The sequence below is a fragment of the Yarrowia lipolytica genome, chromosome 1C, assembly GCF_001761485.1.
Source record: "Yarrowia lipolytica chromosome 1C, complete sequence".
Taxonomy (NCBI): Eukaryota; Fungi; Ascomycota; class Dipodascomycetes; order Dipodascales; genus Yarrowia; species Yarrowia lipolytica.
This window is the reverse complement of record NC_090772.1, coordinates 2064759-2087351: the sequence shown is the minus strand read 5'-3', so window position 1 is coordinate 2087351 and position 22593 is coordinate 2064759. Positions and strand designations below refer to the sequence as shown.

The window sequence follows — 22593 nt, the reverse complement described above, 5'->3', positions numbered from 1 at the left end:
TGTACTCAGAAATCAATACATCCCCACATTGAACTTTGCTAAAAGTAGCATGTTGATCACCAGCTGAGCGGCTCGAGTATGTACTGTAGTACTGGTACTGTATTTCAGCATGCAGAGTGTACTACAATACGTACTTGTAGTTGTACTTTAATGAGGGCGTATAGAGGATAACGAGATATTTTCAATAGACAAGTGACTCTCAAACAGCCGACTCAAACGGCCGACTCAAAGAGCACTCCAATTCAGCCGGAAGTACAGTACGTAGATCCCCAAGCTCTGGAAAGTGTATGGGATTCAACTTTCCAGCATTTAGTCCTGTTTCGTCTGATTTCGGATAGTAGTAAATTGACCTGGAGAATCCAACGTCTGGATCTGTTCGGTGGGCGCAAACGAGACGAGCTGGCCGACAAGCCAAACTCTTGTATACTGATCATAAGAGGAGAGCGACAATCCAAACTCTTTTCTGCAATAACTGATTATACTTACACTACCGGTACTACCTGTATTGACTATCTTGCTATCTCTGCTTCACCCATCCAGGGGCACTTCTACATCAAGGTTTCGCCTAAACGTCCCGAAAATAAAACTCGAGCTTACGACAGCCAATTAAACCTCTGATTATCGGAGATAATAGTTTAGCTAGAGGGTTAAATTATTTCCCGTCGATCGATTTTTCGGACCTGGGAACAGCTGCTCCACGGACGGCGTGACCTCCTTGGTATAAGTCCCCGTGTCTCACTTGTAAAAGTCGTTTTTTCGCCGTTTGACCCCTCAAGTTCTCATTCGCTTAGTATAGCCTACATCACCAACTTGCCATGAAAGTTCAACGCCATACGCACTACTGTACTGGGTAGAGTTCCACATAATCCAGTACACCCCGATGCACATGTGGCGCCTTGTATGGTGTGGCTGTGATACGTCTTGTGCTTGGCCATTGGGGCGGTTGGAAATGCGAGAGCCCGTAGTGTAGAAGAGCAAGTATGAGGTTGATTTCTGCAAGGCTGGGCTGGGTAACGGTTTTTCTTCATTTTCCTGGGGGAGTAAACCGGGCATGCTGTGTAAAAAAACTCCCCATAATATCGCATGAGAGATTCGGGAGCTTATGCAGTGGGCTAGATTGATTATCGCTAAAAAGAGTGGTTTGAGAGCAATGTATGGCTGGAGCAGGGTGGATGTGGAGATATAGCATGGAAGATTTTGAAATCCGGGGTTCTTTTTGGAGCACTTTCGGTCTGTCCGCAAATAAAACGGGCAGACCAACCCGTTGGAGGAAAACCAGTCAACCCCACAATTGTATTAAACTTCCGCTTATAGAACAAAGGATCAGACCAGATATACAAAGTCGTTTCTTGTTCAAATCTGTCAGAAGCACGGACACATGACGAAAACGTCAGTCGAACGGGCGTCACGTGGCCCGAAAAAACAACTCGGAAATACAATTCGAAAAAACATCCCGTCTGTCTCTTGGCTCCCTCGACAACATCATTCACTGCAAAGCTGTCTCTCCTTCCCTTTACAGTGTGCAGCTTACAGCCCCCCCTTTGAGTTTGCGAGGATGGACCATGGGTTAGGGGGAGCCGATTTTTTATGACTACTGTTAGGCGACGAATATAGCGATCTAGCGGAGATTTGTCTGTTATATAGGGTGGTGGGGAGTTGAAAAAGGCCACGAGAAAAAAATTCGTGACGATTGCAGCTTTTCTGAACGTTTTACGTCGCATTTTCCGGATCCCCACCCGCACGGCTTTAACTGTTAGCGACGTATATGATAATGTTAATCCGAGAAATACGGGTTGATGGAGATACCCATTTGTGAGATATCTAGAGGAGATTCTTTGGAGACACCTGGTCCAGACGATCCAGAACAGTCTCAATATTAGTAGTATGTCTTTTCCCGTCTGAAAAAATCCCCCCGGCAGGACTTCATCAGACACAGTACCCACCCCCGTTGTCGGAGGATCAAACAGGGTTATACCGAATATATCCGTTGCGAGACACAAAATGCCACAGAAAAAGACGAGAGAAGACCTTCAATCTCCTCCACATCCATGCGAGCCCACTCGAATCGCCCGCCGCCACCACCGGTGCTGCCATATTGGCACCGTTTCTTGCATCCCATCTGGGTGACAGAACACCTGGACTGGCCGTCGTTCAAGATCATCTTCCGAGATTGGTGCGCGACTTTCGGCATGATTATCATCGAGATTGTGCCCTACTCGCGCAAGTGGTTTGGAAGCACCATCTATCTGCTGCCCATCATGACCTTTGTGTCTCCTTCGGGCCAGCTATCGGTCCCAACTGCCATCATCACCAACATTGTCATGATGATGTACATTGTGTGTTCGTGGATCTGTGGAAACATTTTGCCACAGCATATCTCGAACCACTACTTTTACGACGGGCTGAAAAAGGAGGACTTTGCCCAGATACTCATCGACAAGGGAGTCTGTATGGCGGGGCCTAAACTGGAGGAATGCTTAATGAACGCCTGTGAACATGGTTACTTCATGAAGGGTAACGCCTCGGTGGTCTACGCCTTTTGGTTTGCAGTCATCTGCTCAATCAACTTCTTCCTCAAGTTCAGAGACCCTGTATTCTACGGTAATGGAGCCATCACTGGAATGATTGCTACAGCCGTGTGCGCCCAGACCTCCATGCATACGCCGTGGGTGGACATTAAGGAGACAGGAGCTCTGATTACCAAACCCATGGGAATTGCTTTTGCTACCAATCTGCTGGTGGCCATCATCATTTTCCCCTTTACTGCTGGCTTCCAGTACACCACGTATGTCAACCGAGCGTTCAAAGGCGTCCAGTCGATTCTACAGTTCCAGAAGGACTTTATGAACGGGGTGAAGCCGTCTATGGAGAACTGGAAAACCTACAACGGCCATGAGGGTCTTGTGGCTAAAACTAGAATGCTCGTTCCTGTTCTCAAAATTGTTTCTGGTTCGATACCACTGGAGGTGTCCTATACCCGGTTCCCTCTCAAGCTGTACCCTTCATTCTTCATCACCTTTTCACGACTCACGAGCACCTGTGCGGGAATCACCACAATCTACGACAGTTTCGAACAGGCTAGGGTGTCTGTAGGGGGATACCAGGCCGGAGAGCAGAAAGAAGGACCCAATGGAAAGCCATACCCAGTTGGGAACTACGAGGCTACAAAGTCCATGTCCTCCATTTTGGCCGATCGTCCCCTGACTCTGGAGCAATTGGACGCAGCCTTCGAGGATATCAACATGACGTGTTCTCCCATTCTCGAAGCCATGATCCAGACTCTAGCTGTGTGCTGTGAGTGGATTGAAACCGCCAACCACTTCCGGTTCTACACTATTCTCCCCTTCATCCGGTCGAAACATGCGTCCAGACAACGAGAAATGGCTGAAAAATTGGCTTCATCTCGTGCGCTATATGAAGAGGCAGTGTCGCGATTCATGTCAATCCACTCCCACCACGACGAAAAGAGCACCCCATTTCTGGCCATGCAAAAGGCTCTATATGTGGAGTACATTAACGAGCTAGTTCGAGTCTTGACTCTGCTTGTAGACCAGCTCAGCGAACTGGACCATAACCGCGCAACCCCAGGATTCACCACTGGACTGTCTTGGAAACATCTCCAGCTCCACAAGCTCGCCGGTTTGCTTGTCATGTCGCCTGGGAAGGCTGCGGTCAGCAACGAAGCCCTTACAGAGAACGAGACCCGGTTTCCTACTTCTCGAGATCCCGATCATGGTGCTCCTCAGCATATTCTGCACCGTATTGGAGGAAAGGTCCGAGCAGCGTACCACTTTGTCATTCAACCTCGTTTAGTGACCCCCATCAAAGCCTCTCTTTTTACAATCATCCCTCTGTTACCCTGTCTCATCAAACAATCGCACTGGTGGTTCTACTCGCATCGAATCTACTGGACTGTAGTCATGACCAACATGTCTATGGCCGAGATTTCCGCAGATAACTTGTTCAACGCCTTCAACCGAGTTCTGCATACATTTTACGCCGTTGTGATTGGAATGGTGGCTTGGTACATCTCCACAGGTAACGGACGAGGCAACTACTACGGCTTCGGAGTAGTCATGGGTATCATTGCCTTCTTTGCCATTTGCTACCGAGAGTTCATTCCTCCTGGAAAATCCTACTTCCCCAGAATCATGCTTATTGTTGCCATGAACCTGGTCTTGGGTCTGTCATGGTACGATGGCCAAGAGCCCTCGTCCGTCGATATTGGTGTTGGATTCACGGCAGCCTGGCATCGATATGTCTGTGTGGTTGCCGGCATCGGTATTGGAACCATTGCTTCGAACGTCCCCAGACCCAAGTCTGGTAAGAAGATGATTCGAAAGATCCTCAGTGGCGTGATTGGAGAGACAGCCAGCATCTTCTGCGAGGTGTCTGAGTTCTCAGCCGTGAGAATGAAGAATCCTGACCTAGTTGTCGATGCTACAAAGGATCCCGTGGCTAGTCATGTGACGGGCACGGTTCTGCAGCTCATGGGAGCCAAGCGTCTTTTTGGTGTCGTCAAGTTCGAGCCCAACATGTCCGGACCCTGGCCCGCAAAGGCGTACAATGAGCTGCTCTGTCTCTGTTTCGAGGTCGTTGAGCTCACTTTGCATCTGTACACCTTCATCAAGCGTGTCAAGGATGTGCATCTGTGGCTTCCACAAATCGTGCTTGTTGCTGGCTGGCGAAACCACCATCTCATGGCCCACTACTTTTCGGTCGTGTACATGGTGAGCGGAGCACTGGTACAGGGTAAGGGACTCCCTCAGATCTCCACGGCCGATTTGTTCTACGAGCATGCCAAAGTTGTGTCCCGTGAAGTTCATTGCATGGCAATGGAATCCAAGGATGAGAGCAGCCAGGAAAAACGAGCCAGTGACAGCAGCAACAGTGCCCAGCCTGACGGTGTCATCAACACTCTGCTTCCTCAAACTGAAGATGCCAGTGTGTTTCTGGCTGCTGTCAGTGTGGCTAACAAGCTGTATGACCGAATGGATCGAATCCTGGTCACCACAAAGGAGGTGGTTGGAGAGCAATATTGGGGACACGAGTACTATTTGGAGGAGTTGATGCGACGCGATGTTGCCTAAGCTGGTGCATCTGGCAGGCACAGTTCTCGAATTACGTACGAGTACGAATATCGTAAATTATTTATACTAGAGTTCAATAGAATATTTTAATGCCCATGATTATTTAATGAACTTGACGGACCGGTAGCTCACAGAATCAGTCACTAATTACAACTGTTCCGATTGGAGCTCCTTGGGTTTTTTTCCCCCCGTGACCTTTCGTAGTTTTTCGGGATCCCTCGCACTGATGAACCTGAAAGGAGCAAAGTGAGGGAGATTTGAAGAAGTGCTTTTATTAGCCTTAACAAGACCAACGGCCCAACTCTGCGCCGCTTCAAGTCCGCCCGGTGTTGACACTTTACTTTTTCTGAACTCACCCACGGAATTGCGTGTACTTTTTTGTCTAGTGCTATGATACAAATAAAAATGTTGCTATGGCAACATTGTAGTGGATAAGAGAAAGTCACATGACATAATACGACTCCAGTTGCTTTATCATGTGACTTGTTCTTCCTTCATAACCTCATTGCTGTGTGATGCACAATACATACAGTGTACTGTACGTACAGTACTGTAACCACCATGACTCGCTGCTGAAACTGTGCCCTGCGTCCACGTGGTGAAGGCTCTTCATTCGGCTTTTTTTTTTCTGTTCAAAGACGGAAAGACGGGAATTACAAAGCATCGAAAATGATGTCAATTCGCAAAAAACACTATAGCCCTAGCATTCGTACATAGTGTACTTGTAGACCGGGTACGTACCAGCACCAGTATCAAACTGATGTGAGCTTAGGATTGCACTCTTGATAGTATCACGTGACCTGGGTCCTCTGCTGCGGCTGAAACCCCAATCCCGTGCGTTACGCGGTTCTGCCGTTATAATTACTGTACGGAGGAGACAGACAGGTTCTCGGGGCCTGTCATATCCGATAACTCCGAAACCCAAAATTTTAACCGATACAAGGTGTGTGTTAAAATAGCAACTATGGATACTACGGTATGTACCCTGTGCCAACCTGTTTTGTCCGTAGAGAGGAGTTGGACGAGTTTCCCGGGATGACTGGCGGGGTTTTTGTGTTAGCCCAGAATGGCCATCTGCCATTTTTCTTGGCTGTGGGCTCAATGATTTGTCGATTACCCAAGGGTCCGTTTAGAGTCGAACAATGAGTAGACGTATAAGACTGACAAAACCGTTTTTAGCGCAAAACAAGGAACAAGCGGTTTGGATCGGAGGGAGTGGATCGGGGTTTGGATCGGGAGTTTGGATTATTTAGTTTAGTTGATTTATTTGGTTTATTCTGTTATTCTGTTAATTTGGTTTATTCTGTTTAATTGGTTTAATTGGTTTTTTTTCCTTCATTCCTCAATCTCCAATTCCCATGTCCAATTCGCTCAATCTACTCATGCTGCACTTGGCTGCTTCTCACCATTGTCATGCTGTCGCCCCACCACGAACCCCCGTAAATGAATGCAAGTCCACGCGGAACCCTGTTTCAGCTTCAGACTTTCATTGTGTAATCTGCAACGCTGCTGACTAACGTTTTCTCGCTCGCTAGAATCAAATGTCGATCTCTTTTCATATGTCCTGTTCAGGAGGTGTAAGGGGTTGGATCGACAACAGACCAAGACCACGCTGTATATATATATATATTTATATAACCAGACAGCTACCCCCAAGCTGTCCCGACGGCTACCCCCCCTCCTCCCGCGGTCAACCGGACCTCACGCATTGATATTTATTCGAGCCATCCATCATCACATCTCTCCACAGCTACGAGTGCAGCGCAGCAGAACAAACACCCTTGTATACTGTACAACAAGCTTTAGCCGAAAAAGACTATGATTAGTACAGCCCCCAAAAAGAGAGTTTGGACATGAACGTAGTGGAGGGAAATAGCGGATTGTGTACATGGATAATTGTACAAGGTGATTGCAAAAGACCAGCTACGGGAATATTGCCCGCCAATGTATCTGTCAGTGCAATCTGTGGGTCTGTTATTCCCACAGGGCGTCTTTTGCAAACCGTACGGCTGATAAAAAAAACCTGCTTGCCTGCATTGTTGCAAATAAGGTGTATTCTGTGCGTTTGACATGTGCGGTTGTGGGGGTGGTAAATGTATGAATACTCCTCATATCGCAATAAAAATAGATTCTGTGGACTTTCGTCGTCGTCTAGATTGGAGTGGTCTTTTCTAAATTTTATTTCCGGCTTTCACGGGCTTTCTATACCCACTAACCCCTCCCATATTAAATAACGCAGAGTTCCAGCTCTCTCGAGTCTAACTGAATCCAGCGACGTAATAACAATTATACCCCGTGGATCAACTCTATCTCTCACGGGTTTCACATTTTACCTGGTGCACTTTCGTGTCCTACTCTTCGCCACCTATTGTTCCTTCTCCGACCTTTCTTCGACCGTTGACGTTTCTCTTCGACACTTCTCCGTGAGTACAGTACATACGACACCTGCATTAGCAGACCCCTTGGCACCGACGTACAGATGACAACGACATTTGACAGCTTTGACAGAACGACCCGAGAATGTCCAAAGGCCTACTGCCCTCGCACTGTTTTACGGGCTAGAGACGTGACAGTACAAGTTGCTGGGAGCCACTGGCTCGAGGATACCATGTGTGGAGGACGGCATATACTACATGTTCGGCAATGTCGTTGAAAAAGCCACACTTGCCATGTTATGTAACAGCATACTTCCGTTTGGATCATTCTCCGAGATTCCTGGCCTTTTCTCTCTATAGCTTGAGATGGGTCTGAATCACAGCACTACCAGTCTACCTATGGTGTCTGACCGTCTCGGACAACCCCCTTCTTTACTAACCCAGATTTTGCTTGCATTCCTCTTCCCTTTCTATCTTTCCGTCCGCACCTGTTGACACTCTAGCAAAGTACTCGCTCAATTTCCAACTAGCATGCCATACATACAATCCTATCGCGCGTATCCAAATCGCCCGCCGCCGCCGCCCAGTAAACCGTACTGGTACCGGTTCGTCCATCCGGACTGGTTCCTAAACAATCTGAATCTAAAGTCCGCCAAGATCATTCTCCGAAACTGGGCAGCATCCTTCTCCATGCTCTTTCTACTCACAGTCAAGCCAGCCTGGGCATGGACAGGCTCCTCGGCACACCTGGCATTAATCATGACAGTTGTGCAGACGTCAGGGCAGGTTTCAGTGATCGGAGCTTTCATCGCAAATTGTGTGCTGTGTGCTTTCATCGTCTGGGGTTGGGTGTGTGGATACATCATTCCTGGATACATTGCCAACAGGTACTTTTATGACTCTGTTACGCAAGCTGACATTCTCAAGGATGTGATTTCCAGAGGTGTGTGTTCAGCCAGTTTGCCTAAGAAGGAACTCATTGCATGCATGACGGACTACTGTGTTCACGGCCACTACATGAAAGCCGGCCCCGGTGTTGTTTACGCCATTTGGGTTGCCGTGGCTTGTACAGTTTGTTTCTGGTGCAAGTTCCACGACCCCATGACATTCGCAGCAGGAGCTTCAACCTCGTTTATCGCTGCAGCTGTGGCAGCAGACTCAGCTATGCATTTCCCTTGGTACGCCCCTAAAACCATTGGTGCTGGCATGCTCAAGCCCATGGGTATCGGACTTGCTGCCAACGTGGTGGTAGCAATAATTTTCTTCCCCTTCACATCGGGGTACCAGTTCACCACTAAGCTGCTGAGGTTCCAGGGGGCTGTTGTACAGACATTGGAATGGCAGGTTGGCTTCTTAGCCCAGGCCAAGCCGAGTGTTCCCGATACTTGGCTAGGGTACTGGAAACTCGAACAGTGTGTCTCTGGTCTACGGAGTCTGGGTCCTGTCTTGAGGATGTCGTCAGGACCTATTCCTCTTGAATTCAGTTTCACCCGATTCACCATTGCTGGATACCAGAGCGCGCGAATCACAGCCCGGCGTCTCACTTCCCAGCTGACTGGTCTCATTATGATTTTCGATTCGATCGAACACTTGCGGCGCGTCATAATTGAGGACAAGGAGGCAAGCATTGAGCCTGTCATCAGTGAGATCCACAAGAAGTATGCCCCTGTGGGTGTGTATGAAACCCAGCATTCGGTCGCAAGCGTCTTGAGACAATCCGAAAAACCCGTTACCCTTTCTGATCTCGATGAGACCATTCAAACCCTGTCTGATATTTGTGGTCCCATGGTTTTGAAACAAGCAGGCATGATGAAGGTGGCTATCAAGTGGATTACTGTAGCCAATGACTTTCGAGGATGGTCTTGGTTGCCTTGGTTACACAAGAAGCACGTGCTTGACCAGCAAACAATGGCTCTGGAGATATCTTCAGCTTACGAACACTTTTCCAAGGCAACTGAATCGTTTCGCGAGAAGCGATTTGCTGTTACTGAAAACACAATGAGTCCTTACCTAATTCTTCAAAAGACTCTTTATTGTGGCTACGTTGAAGAAGTGAATCGAACCATTACTTTCATGGTTGAAAAGCTCATATCTTTTGACCGAGATCATCCCACCCCCCACTGGATTACTGGCATTTTCAAAATGGCTTCTCTGAAATTTGCATCCATTTCTGTCTTCACTTCTTCGGCTGATGCTCTCGTTGGAAACGACGCTGAGGCCGAAAAAATCACTCCCCTGAAGGCAGAGCGAGATCCAGACGCCCTTCCTGCCCGTCACTGGGGCCACAAGATTGGAAAGAAGGTACGATTATTCTACGCCAGATCGCGTGCCTCGTCCTGGCTTGTCCCTATCAAAGGAGCGCTATTCTGTGTGGCTGCCCTGACCCCGGCTCTGTTCACAAACACCCATTACTGGTACTACAAGAACCGATGTTACTGGGCTGTGGTTATGACCGGTATGTCTGTGGCCGAGTATGCTGCAGATAACATGTTTTCTGCCGTCAACCGTATCTTCCACACTTTTTATGCTGTGGTCATTGGTATGGTTACATGGTACATCTCCACTGGTAACGGTCACGGTAACGCCTATGGTTTCATGGTGGCCTTTGGCATTGTTCTTTTGCTGATGCATTTCTACCGAGAGTTCTGGCCGCCTGGAGTCTCCCCGGTGCCCAGACTCATGTTGTGCATTGCAATGTGTCTGGTTGTCTCCATTTCGTGGCTCGATGGTCAGAACCCAGGAGCTGTCTATGTTGGCTACGGTTTCACTGCGGCATGGCATCGTTATGTCACCGTCTGTGTTGGTATTGTGATTGGTATGATCTGCTGCAATTTCCCGCATCCCAAGTCCGGCAAGAAAGCCGTCCGACTTATTGTTGCATCTGTTGTGGGCAATACAGGTACTCTGTTTTGCCAGGTGATGACTTTTGCCGCGGAGAAATTGAAGCACCCTGGACTGGTGGTGGATGCCACTGACGATCCCTTCTCGGACAACATTGAAATGTGTGTGCTGAAGCTCATGGGAGCCAAGCGACTCTCTGGTGTGATCAAGTATGAGCCTGACCTTTCAGGTCCTTGGCCACGACGAAGCTATATGGAGCTTCTGGCTCTCTGTTCGGAGCTGGTGGAGTTGTACGCACATTTGTATTTTGTCATCAAGCGTTTGGAAGACGTGGAGAAGTGGCTGCCGGAGGTAATTCGATGTGTGGGATGGGACCACCCTGTCCTCATGTCAAATTTCTTCTCAGTCGTGTTCATGGCAAGTACCGGTCTTCGAGAAGGTATTGGTTTGCCTCAGATGACCCCTGGACATTTGTACCATGAGCATGCAGCTGTTGCTCGAAAGCGTTTGATGGATGCAAACTTGCAGGGTCCCGTCAACACTCCTGATTCTGCCACCTTCCTCAGTGCTGTTTCCATCGCCAACAAGATCTACGATCGAATGGACCGAATTCTTGTTCTGATCAAGGCAATTGTTGGTGAACAGTACTCTCATCATGATTATTATATGCAGAAGATGCTGGAAAACATGGCTTGAACAGGCTCTTGCAGCATTCCCTCATACAACCCAACCTATGTACAAGACACTTTCGCTCCATTGCACTTGCTACAATACCGTACGCCAGCGCGCGAAAACAACAGCGAAAACACAACGGTGTTTGATTGAACTAATAGACGTAATAGATTATAGATTTTTGATATTACTGTATGTGAGTATGTCTGACAGCTGGTTATAGGGTCCAGCGCTGTGAGGCGCCAGGGCAGTTTGAGAAACAGGCAGTCGTGCTTGTTTCCAAAGCAAACTACTTTGACTAAGAGTACGAGTACGTAATGTACTGTAGGGATTCCAGAGACTTGAACTCTGGGTGTCATCGGCTTTTCTGGCTCGATCCTTTGAGCGGTTATGAAGTATTCTGTTCAGATCAGAAACCAGTTCCTAGGAGCGAGGAAACATGCGAGGTGCTGAAAAAAGCAAAGATCCACATTTGCTGGAGGCCATGAAAAAGATCACCAATGAACCACCACTTATCTCTCCTTTGGCAGCCAGGTTTTTCACCAGTGATTCAACGACTACAACTAGCAGAAGGGGACATAAGGGTCAAGACTGGGGTAAAACATAGATAGAATGAACAGTACGAGTATGTGCTTGTTGAATTGAATATGGGACGTAGCCACTTGTACGCAGAGCCATATTATCAAAGTTGGGGGTCAAAGCTGGGGTCGTACTTGTTACCCCCCAGCCCATTTGTTTGAGACTCTGACATCCAGAGGTATAGCGTGCGGTTCCAGTTTGTCACACAGGGCCTTTGATTGCATTTTCTGTGTTTCCAGATTGTGCCATCAACTTGTCAAGTTGGCGATGTTAGAGCTCGTCTTTCGAAAACGACTCTCAAGTAGCTTCTTCCTGGATTCATCACAGTTGGAGCAGTCGCAAAAGGACTTTGTTGAGCATGGCGATACAGATGATCTTCCTATCAAGATAATCTCCACGGGGCCTCCACAGTATCTTCAGCAATGCAGAACGTCTTTTCAGAACCCCAGTAGTTGTGCACTTTTGTCTGGAAGTAAGAGTGCTTGTGATATTGTACTTGGTCTGGTGTTGCCATCTTCAGACGCAAGCGATCATCTTGTGAATGAGCCCATCTGGCGGTCAAAAACGCAGTAAAGAAGGCCAATCGGCTGATATTTGTCAATATCAACGTTGGTGTTCATGTTGGGGGAAGTAGTCGTGGTTAGTTGTAGAGCTGTTATGGAAGAGTGGTGAAGAGAAAACAAGGGGAAGACGAGGTCCATATATAATCAAAAATGGGCCTCTAAATCAATTTGGATGAAGTCGACAAGGCTTCCGATGGTCAGTCGGGTTCGTCGGTCTCAGGATCATACTCTGATGGGAAATCTGCACACCGTGTTGCAGAATCTCTAGGAGTTGTGTTATAGCTGCTGCCACGGTGCGGAGCGTCAATCAGACTGAGGATGGCTGAATTAACCGTTTGTCTGGTTTTCTTGTGTGTTTTTTTATTTGATTTTTTAACTCCATTTGTTCTTTTTTTTTTCTTTCTTCTTTTTTCTCATTTTTTGGGCCAAACCACCAATCTAAGGTTACGATAATGCACCCATAAACTCAACTCCGCACTCTCTCGGTACAACCGGGGTGATACATGTTCGTCACTAGATTGCACTAGATAGCACTAGATTATCACCCCAACCTCGTCTCTGATAGGCTGGGTTTCGCTAAAATGCAACCTTTTGTCTCGTTCGGATATGTTTGGTCAAATGCTGGTTCTTCTCGTGCTCATCTTCAAGTGCTCATCTTCAAAAAGTCGCCCTTCCGTCTCTCCAATACAAGACTGGAACATCAATGTCCCGACCTAGGTCTAGATAATCCAAGGTCAGGAGACACGACAAATAAAGTCGTTGGAGTGGTGAAACCTCACTCTTTGCTCGCTGAGAATACAGTAATCATCGCCATCCGAGCAGCCAGTTTCCCAGAGAAGACATACCAACAACGTACAGGAACAAACAGAGAAATGCAACCCTTAAACCAAACCTGTCGCATGTTATCCCCAAAGTTGATGTCGCTTTGACCAGACTCAAGTATGTACGGAACGTCCTAACAGTGACCCGAACCTGTGGGAGTGCCGATTAGCTCACTCGACTATGAAACTCGGATCTAAACCGGACAGAGGCTGCTGCTGACACATTATCTAAAAAAAAGCGACGTAGATCAGCTCGAATCATCAATGCCAAAAGGAAAGACGCGGAATCAAAAAGAGATACACCCGGGGTGGGACTCGAACCCACAATCTTTGGATTAGAAGTCCAACGCGTTAACCATTGCGCTACTCGGGCCTGATTGGTGCGTCGGGACGGTGTTGGGACGGTTAGAGGTCACGTGAGTAGGGTTAGGGTCCGACTTATTGTGGTGATATTGCCGTTTTAACAAACACAAAGGTATTTCTGACGTCCAATGGCCACGATTCATTGGTGAAATTAGATGTTGGCGCTCATTAAGGTCTCTCAACAGCGGTTCAAAGTCGTGAAAAATTGTCACGTGATACAAACCTTGAGTCTATATGTGTCAAACTTAAATTTACTGCTGGTTGTTGGGCTGTTGTGGGCTAGTTTTGGATCAAAGAAGTTGCTGTTTTTGTGCTGTATCTCTTTTGGGCGTTTGGACGTTTGGATTTTTTTATTTTTTTTTTTTTATTATTTTTTTTGATCATTTTTTGATTAATTTATTTTATTATTGTTTTTTATTATATTTTTTATCATTTATTAATATATTTTATCAATTTATTATATATTTTTTTTTTTTTATCCTGCGGCTTGCGATTTTGTGCGGCCTGTTGTGTGTGATAGCGTTTGATAATGGGCAAATTGAAAATAATTTGTGGAACAAAAACAAAAAAAAACAAAAAAAAGGAGATAAAATAGAAAAAAACTGCCGTGGATAATACAACTTAATTCAGAGCTCAGTTATAATGCGACTACGGTAGTAGGCTTGTGGGGCTTGTGTGTTTTCAACTACTGCTCGTATTAGGCTGTTTTGTTAGGTAACACTTACTTTCCAGTACTGTCCAATAAAGTACCTTTGTACTATACTTAGTTTTTACTTACACTTGTGATCTTTACTTGGACTTGGAAATGAGTCTCCATGAAAGAAAAAAAATTTGTTATAACCAAGTGTATATAATATATATACATAGGTTGATATATATAAAAAAAATATTTTTTGGGGACTCCTCCACTCGTTTAATGACAATGCTTCTGTAGTTCTGATTGGGTAGGAAAAGCCGGTATCAAATGTTACAACTACGGGAGTTTGTAGGAAACTTGTTGAAGGTACTGTAATACCCCAAACTTGTTGAAGGTACTGTAATACCCCCCGATAGGACACTACCTGGACGAGATGTCCATCCTGTAGGATAGTGTATCTGAATCTCTCTGGTAAAATGACCCTTCTGGTTGCATCGGAACGTGGTGTCCCTTTTTTTTTTTTTTCTGCATATACATTCATTTAATTATAACTTTGCCGTGAAAGAATAACCTTTGAAATGAATGTACGCTTACACGAATATTACTAATTAAACACGTTTAGTGTCATGGTCCAACTTGGCACGTACCTATTTCCAGTAAAAAAATCATAAAAAAACCTGGTTCAGTCCGTGTTGTATGTTGGTCCACATAGCTTCGCGTGTTTGTTCGTTCATCGGGAAAACGCCACTCCAGTCTCCAGTTCTCTAATCTCAATCCTTCCATTGCCCTCTTCATTTGCATTGCCTTTGAAAACTTCTCCTTGTGGTTCTTCTTCGTCATTGGTTTGGTTCTGCGTCCCCTGTGGTGACTACGCGCCCTGCTACGCTGTTCTCTCGGTGGCCTCGGCCGCCTTTTACGCTTGCTACTGTGTCTACTCTCGCTCATCGTGAAGTGCTGGCGGTTGTCCATCGTAGAAACACATCTGGGCTTCCTTCAGGAATTGAAGCAAACCCTGTTGGACATGTCCCAGGGTGGCGTCGTCCCCTGAGTACCGGAGGGATCTCTCCATCTTCCAGATCCCATAAGCCAATTCCCGCAGATATTTGCGTGTCTTGACTTGTTGATGTTTCCGGGGGGCGTCACTGTTCACATGCCCTGGGAAAGAGGGGAGTACTCCACATTTCGACTCGGTAAAGATCCAGTCCTTTAGAGAGTCCACTGACGGAATCTTCATCCTGGTCAACATGGAAAGAAGAACTTCGCACTTGCAGAAGATATGCTCGTGCAGATCCTGAATGATGGCCTTATCACAGAGCCCGCATCCTGGATTCTTCTTGGTGAAAACGTGGTCGTCAGGGTATCTCCATTTCACGAGCGGAAGTCGAGATATCCGCATGAGGTGAAGAACTTGTGCTTTGTTGGCGTCGGCGATGTAGTGTTTTCGAAGGTCATGCATTACCTCCTGCCAGACCATGTCGTCAGAGATGCCCCCGTAGTCGCTTCGTTGAGTCCACTTCTTCGGTCGTGCAAGTGTGTGTGGGAAGTTTGGCAAGTCGGGAGACGAGGTCTTGTGAAACATGAAGTTCTCTAGAGTAAGTGGTCCCATGCTCCACCGGAGGTGGTCGATTTCCGCTGTGGACACCATTCTGACCGGATGGTATCGTCTCGCGGCTGCGATGTCGACGTGTGCTTCCCGGAAAGATTCTGCTGCTCTCACGTTCACCTGGTTTCGTTCCCAGATTCTGTGATTAACTGTGTCTGTTGTAGAGGGCTCGTGATCTTCTCGAGGGTTGGCATGTTCCGCGGTGAGGGGCTTGTTGAGCTCGAAAGAAGCTCTGATTGCGTCTCGCATGGTGGGGGAGGCTGCGTAGCCCCAAGCTTGGCCTGTCGGAAAGCGGCAGTCGACGCGCTGGTGTGGCTTTTCCTGTGTGAGACTGTGAGTTCTGCTGTAGAACTGGAAGGTGCAGTCCCAAAGGGCCGGCGATGAGCCATGGAAGAACCTGTAAGCCCGAGCGGCCTTCAGGCACACCATGAAACGTCCCATGTCCCGCAGGTTCAGTCCTCCTCTGCCTACCGGAGTTTGGATGAAACCATTGCTGAAGGTTTTGCGTGTTTTGTCGGGTGATAATTTGTTGATCTTGTCGCACGCTAGTTCGTTCAGCTCTCGGATGAAGGTGTTGTCGATCTGGCTGACGTAGGGTCCAAGGAAATTCAGTTTCGAGAAGAAGTAGATGTTGATCATCCACGCCTTGCTGTAATAGGGGAGACCCCATAGTGAAAGGCGTCGCAGCGACTCCTTGAGGTCCTCCTTGATCTGAGCGTAGTGCGTGTCCAACCTTTCGCGATTTCCGAAGTGTACTCCGAGGTACCGGAAAATGTTGTCAGATGTCCGGAGCGTCGGGGCCTGTCGTGTGTTGTTGTCGGTTGGCCAGGTGGCGTCAATTGTTCGCTGCCATTCTGCGTCAATAAAGGTTAGTGGAACAAAACAATCGGGGGGGCCGATCTTCTGAAGCACCGTCTTTGACGGGTTTAGTGTGAGGCCTGAGACCCGTTGGAAGAGGCAGAGCACTCTACCAACCGTGGCCACGTCCTGGATGTTGTTGAGGAACACCGCTATGTCGTCCGCGAAAGCCGACACCTTCATGTGTCCAGCTGCCACTGCCTCCGGGTGAGTAGGGGGTTGTGGCGGCCTGTGCCCAGTGGTGTGGTGGTGGGATAGTGGCAGGCCTGGGGCCAGTCCAAACATCTCTCGGTCCAGACGACGCACAAGTGCGTCTACTGCGATGATGAAGAGGGTTGGAGAGAGAGGGCATCCTTGTCTCACTCCGATCTTGATGCGGACTGGGCGAGATAGGACACCTCTGATGTTGATTCTCGTTACTGCGTTCTGTTGTACAGCTAGGATACGGTTGATCATCAGTTCCGAGACACCCACATTTCGAAGCGTCTTTATCACCCAACTCTGGCTGATAGTGTCGTAGGCTTTCCGGAAGTCCAGTGATCCTACGACCCAACCCATGTTCAGCTGGGAGTAGGCGTTGCAAAAATGATCCATGGTGTCGAGATTGTTAGTGATGTGTCGACCCGGTACGAAACCGTTTTGGGCGCCGTGAATGCTGTCCGGAAGAATGTTCTGGATGGCTTTGTTAATGAGCTGTGTGTAGATCTTCACCTCTGTGTTGATCAAAGAAATAGGCCTGTAGTTGGAGATGTCGGCCTGATCTCCCGACTTGTACAGTAGTTTGATGATAGCGGTGTTGCGTTCGGTGCTGATGGGCGAGTCGGCTCCAGCTTCGTTGTAGACGTCCGTCATCAAGTCCCCCAGCTCATCCCAGCAGTCGCGGTAGAACCTGTACGGGATGCCGTCTGGCCCTGGCGCGCTGTTGTGCGTAGACGCCTTGATGGTATCGAAGATCTCCTCCTTGGTAAAAGACGAGTCCAGGCTTGGGTTAGCTGTATTCACCCTCCGGGTTTCTTCGGGGAAGAGGTCTAAAAAGGCGCTGTCGTCGGTGTCGTTGATATCGGCAGCTCTGTCGAAGATGTTGTCAAAGTATCGAGCTGAGATGTCGCAGAGAGAGGAGGTGTCGGTCTTCACTCGGCCTTGGTGGTTCCGTAGGGAGTGGATCTCCATCTGTTGCTTGGATTGTTCGACCCGAGCATGGAGCATCGGGTATGGCTCGTTAGCTGGGTAGGCTTGCCAGTCTGAGGCTGTTGCCATGAGGGCCTCGCGGCGTCTGTTGTCTGGGTGGTTGGAATCTCGAAGTGCGCGGTTTTTGGCTTCCTGTTGGATGGTGACCTTAATGTTTTCTTTCAGGCATTGCAGCTTCAGGCTGGGCTTCAAAGGACCATATCGCTTCAGAATGGATTTGACGTGGAACTTGAGCCAAGCAATGTACTCTGTATCAAAAACCCACCAGGGCATCCTCCAGGTGCCTGGGCCTCTGTCTTGTCGCTGGGTGAGGTTGCCAAAGTTAAAGACGAATTGGACCGCGTGGTGAGAGGACTTCGTGATGTTGTGACCCTGCTTGTTGGTTACCAGTTGTGTGGATTTGATCCACTGTGAGAGTGTCGAAGAGATGTGCAGCTGATCCAGGCGCCTGCCAGCTCCGCGGCTGTTGTTGGTGTGAGTGTAGAGGCCTTTTCTGTGTTTGCTGATTAGAGTGTAGGTGTCTAGTAAGTCCCAGTTAGCTAAGAAGTCCTTAAGGTGAGTCGTCACTTTTTCGCCAATCCTGCCGTCGTTGGAGGCGACCGCGTTCCAATCGCCTGCCGCTATCAGGGGGTATTGGCAGGGATGGAGGCGTAGATAGTCGTCTAGTGACTGGTAGAACTGCCGGTTAGTGAAGGGGGAGGCTCCCTGCTCGTTTGGTGCGTATACGTTGATCAGCGATAGGTGTCTGTCGGTGCCTTTGATGTGCACGTCGGCCAAACACAGTCTGTTGTCTAGGGCTGGGAAGTATTCAAAAACTGTTGTAAAGTTTGTGATGGTGACGTTGTCGGAATAGACTAGCCCCACGCCGACGCTTCTATTAGAAACACCAGCTGTGGAGCCGAGGAGGGTGTAGTGTCTGCCCCCCGGGTAGGGCGAGTTTGAAATGATTTGTTGAGCGGTTTGTAGGGAGGAGTCCACCCAGTTCGTCTCTTGAAGAAGGACGAGATCGGGGTAGTGAGTAGTTCGAATAATGTTTACAATGGTGTCGGGTAATCGGTTAAGCGCTTCCGCCATCTTAAAACCGCCGATGTTAGCCGTGATGACTTTAACATTCGGAGATTTCATTTTGGCCTGGGTGCTCTTACATGGGGCTTTAGAAGGGGTGGTAGTAGAGGTGAAAGACATGCTTACTGGTTCTGCCCCGGTCGGAGCATTGTGTCCACCTCATGGAGAGTGGTCACCCTAGGGGGGTTCGGGGGACTGTTCGGGGGTTCTACAATCTCGTCTACCGAGCTGAGTGTCGCACCGTCGTGGAAAACTTTGAAGTGGCATGTAGACAGGAATGTCGGGCACCTCCCGTCAATGAACTTTGCTACCTCCTGAGAAGGCAGCCAGCAGAGTCTGTTCTCCGACCTGTCCGGGTTCAGGATTTGCACCGGAACCTCGCTCGAGGCGGTCTGGAAGACCGCAATGTGCTTCTTGCCGAGCGTGGTGTGAGAGGGCTCGCCAGAGAAACTGGAGGTGGTGTGCCCTCCTCGGGGTCGGCCCTCGTGGATACTTCCGGGGGGGGGTTGTGTTTGGTTGGTCGTGTTGGGACTGGTGTGGTCGTGGGGAAGGCCGTTGTTGGTGGCCTCGGTGTTAAGCGGGGTAGCGGGGGGAAGAAACTGGGTGACATCAGGGGCTACTTCAGGGTGAGCAAGTGCGTCAGGCTGGGTGTCAAAGCCGTTCATGGATACGTCAGCCTGTTCCGTTTCCTGGTCGTCGGGAACTGTGTCTTCCTCGGAGGCGGGGATGTTGATGGGTAGATTCTGAGTTCCATGCTGCTGGTTCGTAGAGGGCAGCTGGTTAGTTTGCTCGGTCTCTTCGGGTGTGTCCTCTCCGGTTTTGTCGCTCAAGACTTCAAAGTTGTAGTAAGATCGGAGGGGCTTCTGACCGGTGGGTTGGGGGGACGTGTCTCGAGTCCGTCTATGTCTAGGGGACTTAGTGCCGACGGTCTCCCACTGGTGAGTAGCAGGCGTGTGGTGGAACTTGCGAGTTTGGACCGGGGGCTCCACGGTGGATGGGGCATGGATGGAAGCAAGGGCTTTACCTCTCTGTGGGAGGGTACCCTGGTGAGCGCGGGTGCGGAAGATCTTGGGAGTGACCATGTCTTTCTCGGGGCAGGCCTCCCGGATGTGCTTAGTGCTCTTGCACTTAACACAGATGTTATCGCCGTTGGCGAAGTGCATCTTGATCAACTTTGAGCCGGTAAGCCTAGCCTTGGTGGGATCCAGGTTGACGAAGAAGTCGGGGATGGTCTGGGGCAGGGTGGAGCCTAGGAGAGCACGAACTGCGATCACAGGACCCGAGATGTTCTGATGGTTGGCAGAGGTCATCAGAAGGGTGCCACTCAAGAGGGAGGAACCTGGAATGGCCTGATCAATGTCTACGTCGAACTGGTTGAGAATAGCGTTGAGGTGGATCTTGAAAGCATCCTCCGTCTGACGCTCCATCTTCATGTACGAGGGTAGGTTGAAGTAGTAAAGTACTCTTCGTCCAGCAGGGTTAGCCGAGCCCTTCCTCATGATGCGATAATCTTGAGTATTGGCCTCAACAATGAGACTAACTGTCTCCAGAATGACAGCCATTCGTTGTTCGTGGGGGTCAGTGAGGGCGTCCGACGTCAGGTAGTGCCAACCATTTCCCACTTGGTAGCAGTCTTCAGGGTCCTGTTCTAAGTTAATCTGGTCGATCAGGTGGGGGACGATGTCTAGGTTGTGCCTGGACAGGTCAAACTCCGCCAGACCAACCTGACCCTTGATCTCGTCGAACTTTTCGATGACGCCCTCGAGGACACTGATGGTGTCCTTCTCGTCGACTTCAGCGGCGTTATCGAGGTGCTCGAGGAACATGGAGATAGGAAGATTCCAATCAGGGGTGGCGGAGCGGTCAAGAGCTCTTCGGAAGAAGTTTTCCTTGCTGGCTACATAGGACACGTTGAAACGGCCGGAGGTATGCCTACCATTCGGCGCCGCAAGGGGCTCCGAAATTCGCTCCTTGTTGAGGTTGAATTTGAGTGTGGAGGGGTTCGATGTCAGGAGAGCCTTGACTTCGGCCTTGCTCTTCCAGGCGTTGAGGGTGATATTGTTGTCGTTTTTTTTGTCGTTTTTGTCGTTTTTGTCGTTTTTTTTGTTGTTTTCATCGTTTTTGTCGTTTTTTTGGATTTTTTCAATGTCGGTTTGGTTGGGGGTTTCGGTTGAGGTGGCTCCATCACCTCGCGATAAATCAGGAGGTGGGGGGTTCGGAGCGCCCAAGGAGTTACCCGCCGAAGCTTGGGCTTGCGCTGTTTCCATGGTGAACGTTTTTTCTGGTCGCGCTCGATTAATAGCTCTGTTTTGGTAAACCAAAGAAGTGAGTCGTTACATCTATATCTAATCAATCGTACTTATGATCCAACATGATCTTCAATAATAACCACGACGATGCCAAACTCTGTGGGAGTCTAATGAGGACGGGGTTATATCGGAGTTCAATTGCTGGAATTCCATTTTGAGAGAAAGAGGGCATATATCTGGACTTGTTGGATTCTAGAAAGACTCTTTGCACGTCCCTACCATCTCTGTTGCGCCTCTGAGAGACTGCGCATGTTTGTTCAATGTGACGGTTTCAGCTGAAACTTTACTGGCCCGACGTATTACCTTCAACGTATTAATGCGCCGCTCTAATTAACAACATACAAGAGTGGTAAAACAAAATAGGTTGTTGGACGAGTTGGCGCGGTGTATAAAACATTCTGGGGACGCTCGGTGAGACAAAAGAGGCCCAAAGAAAGCAAAGGACTAATAAGAGCGTATTCAGCGCGTCTCGGCGGCTAATTCCACTGAGCACTTCGGAGTCTGTCTGCACAGGTGCGTTGTTCACATAACTGTGGGAGAGAGAGAGAGGGAGAGAGAGAGAGAGAAGAGAGAGAAAGAGATGTGGATGGAATTATGGTCTATAAATAGAACCGGCCTACAGCAACACGAGGTCTCGTGCTGTAAAAACACATTCAGGGTCTCGCAATTTCGTTGCCACGTGGTAAAAAGGCTTCTTCGTTTGTACAATGAATGGACTTTGGCGACGAAAAAAACCACGAATGCGAGTCATCGGACCACTTCTTGTTTGGATATTGCAATGGGGTAGAAGAGGCTACAGTGAAGGTACCTGTTTTTTATTGTAATTGTATTGTATTGTATTGTATTGTATTATATTGTACTGTACTTGTACTTGTTCTCTACAAGTCTTATACCTACAAGTACTGTACTTGTGCTTCTCGTGTGTACTATACAACATGTCTCGTGCTCTACCCTCACACTCGTCCTCCCAAATCTTTTTAAAGGTTTTTTTAAAGATTTTCAAAGCCCGACAACTCGATAGATCGAGAGGTCAGATCGTGGGGCCAGATCGTGGGGTCACAGAGTAGAAAAATTCACCAGAGAGATGGGAAATCCGGGCTCTTTATCACGGAGGAGACCTTTTGATGGTCATCTCACGCCGTGTCCGCGGCCAGAATTGACGTTCCGCGGCCCAAATAGGCTCGGCTGACTAACATCCAGGGGCTGCGCATCTCCCAACTAAAACAAGGAGTCCGAACAATGTTGGGAAACGACAAGGAGCGGATACGAGGCCAAAACACCACGGCCGCAAAAGTCGGGTTCCTGTGCGAACTGTGTTCCGCTTGTTAATTTATCGAAGTATATATTATATATAAATATATATTATATATAAGGGGGTGGTGGTTGTCTTGTGGTTTGGTTTAGGGCTCAGGGTCCGCCACTAAACTCTCTATCTCAGGTTGTTTTATCGGGCCACTTATTACCAACCCCCCAGTCCTCTCCCCCCCCCTCACTCGTATCCCCATAAGGTTCGGTGTCTTGCTATTGTAAAGGCCCACCGCACTTGTTGACACTACCTGAGAGGACGTGACGACGTGAGTTTGAACGACACAGCACACACACGACACAAAAGCAGGCACGCTTCCATCA

General features: G+C 48.6%; 4 protein-coding genes and 1 non-coding gene across 5 annotated transcripts; 2 read left to right on the top strand and 3 right to left on the bottom strand.

Moving 5' to 3' along the window:
* Window positions 1-2048: 2048 nt before the first annotated feature.
* Window positions 2049-5090, top strand: YALI1_C20853g (uncharacterized protein; the record flags this gene model as incomplete). Its single annotated transcript, XM_066094121.2, has 1 exon — window positions 2049-5090. The coding sequence occupies one exon, from the start codon at window positions 2049-2051 to the stop codon at window positions 5088-5090; it is 3042 nt and encodes a 1013-aa protein (XP_065950193.2).
* Window positions 5091-7996: 2906 nt separating this feature from the next.
* YALI1_C20793g (uncharacterized protein) lies at window positions 7997-11002 on the top strand (the record flags this gene model as incomplete). Its single annotated transcript, XM_501846.3, has 1 exon — window positions 7997-11002. The coding sequence occupies one exon, from the start codon at window positions 7997-7999 to the stop codon at window positions 11000-11002; it is 3006 nt and encodes a 1001-aa protein (XP_501846.3).
* Window positions 11003-13241: 2239 nt separating this feature from the next.
* On the bottom strand, window positions 13242-13314 carry YALI1_C20740r. Its single transcript has one exon. It is a non-coding gene; the product is annotated as a tRNA-Arg (tRNA).
* Window positions 13315-14872: 1558 nt separating this feature from the next.
* YALI1_C20685t (uncharacterized protein) lies at window positions 14873-18775 on the bottom strand (the record flags this gene model as incomplete). Its single annotated transcript, XM_068282404.1, has 1 exon — window positions 14873-18775. The coding sequence occupies one exon, from the start codon at window positions 18773-18775 to the stop codon at window positions 14873-14875; it is 3903 nt and encodes a 1300-aa protein (XP_068138505.1).
* A 2-nt stretch (window positions 18776-18777) lies between these two features.
* On the bottom strand, window positions 18778-20922 carry YALI1_C20664t (uncharacterized protein; the record flags this gene model as incomplete). The annotated part of the gene is made up of 1 exon (XM_068282403.1): window positions 18778-20922. One exon carries the CDS (start codon window positions 20920-20922, stop codon window positions 18778-18780), a length of 2145 nt encoding a protein of 714 aa, XP_068138504.1.
* Window positions 20923-22593: the final 1671 nt, after the last annotated feature.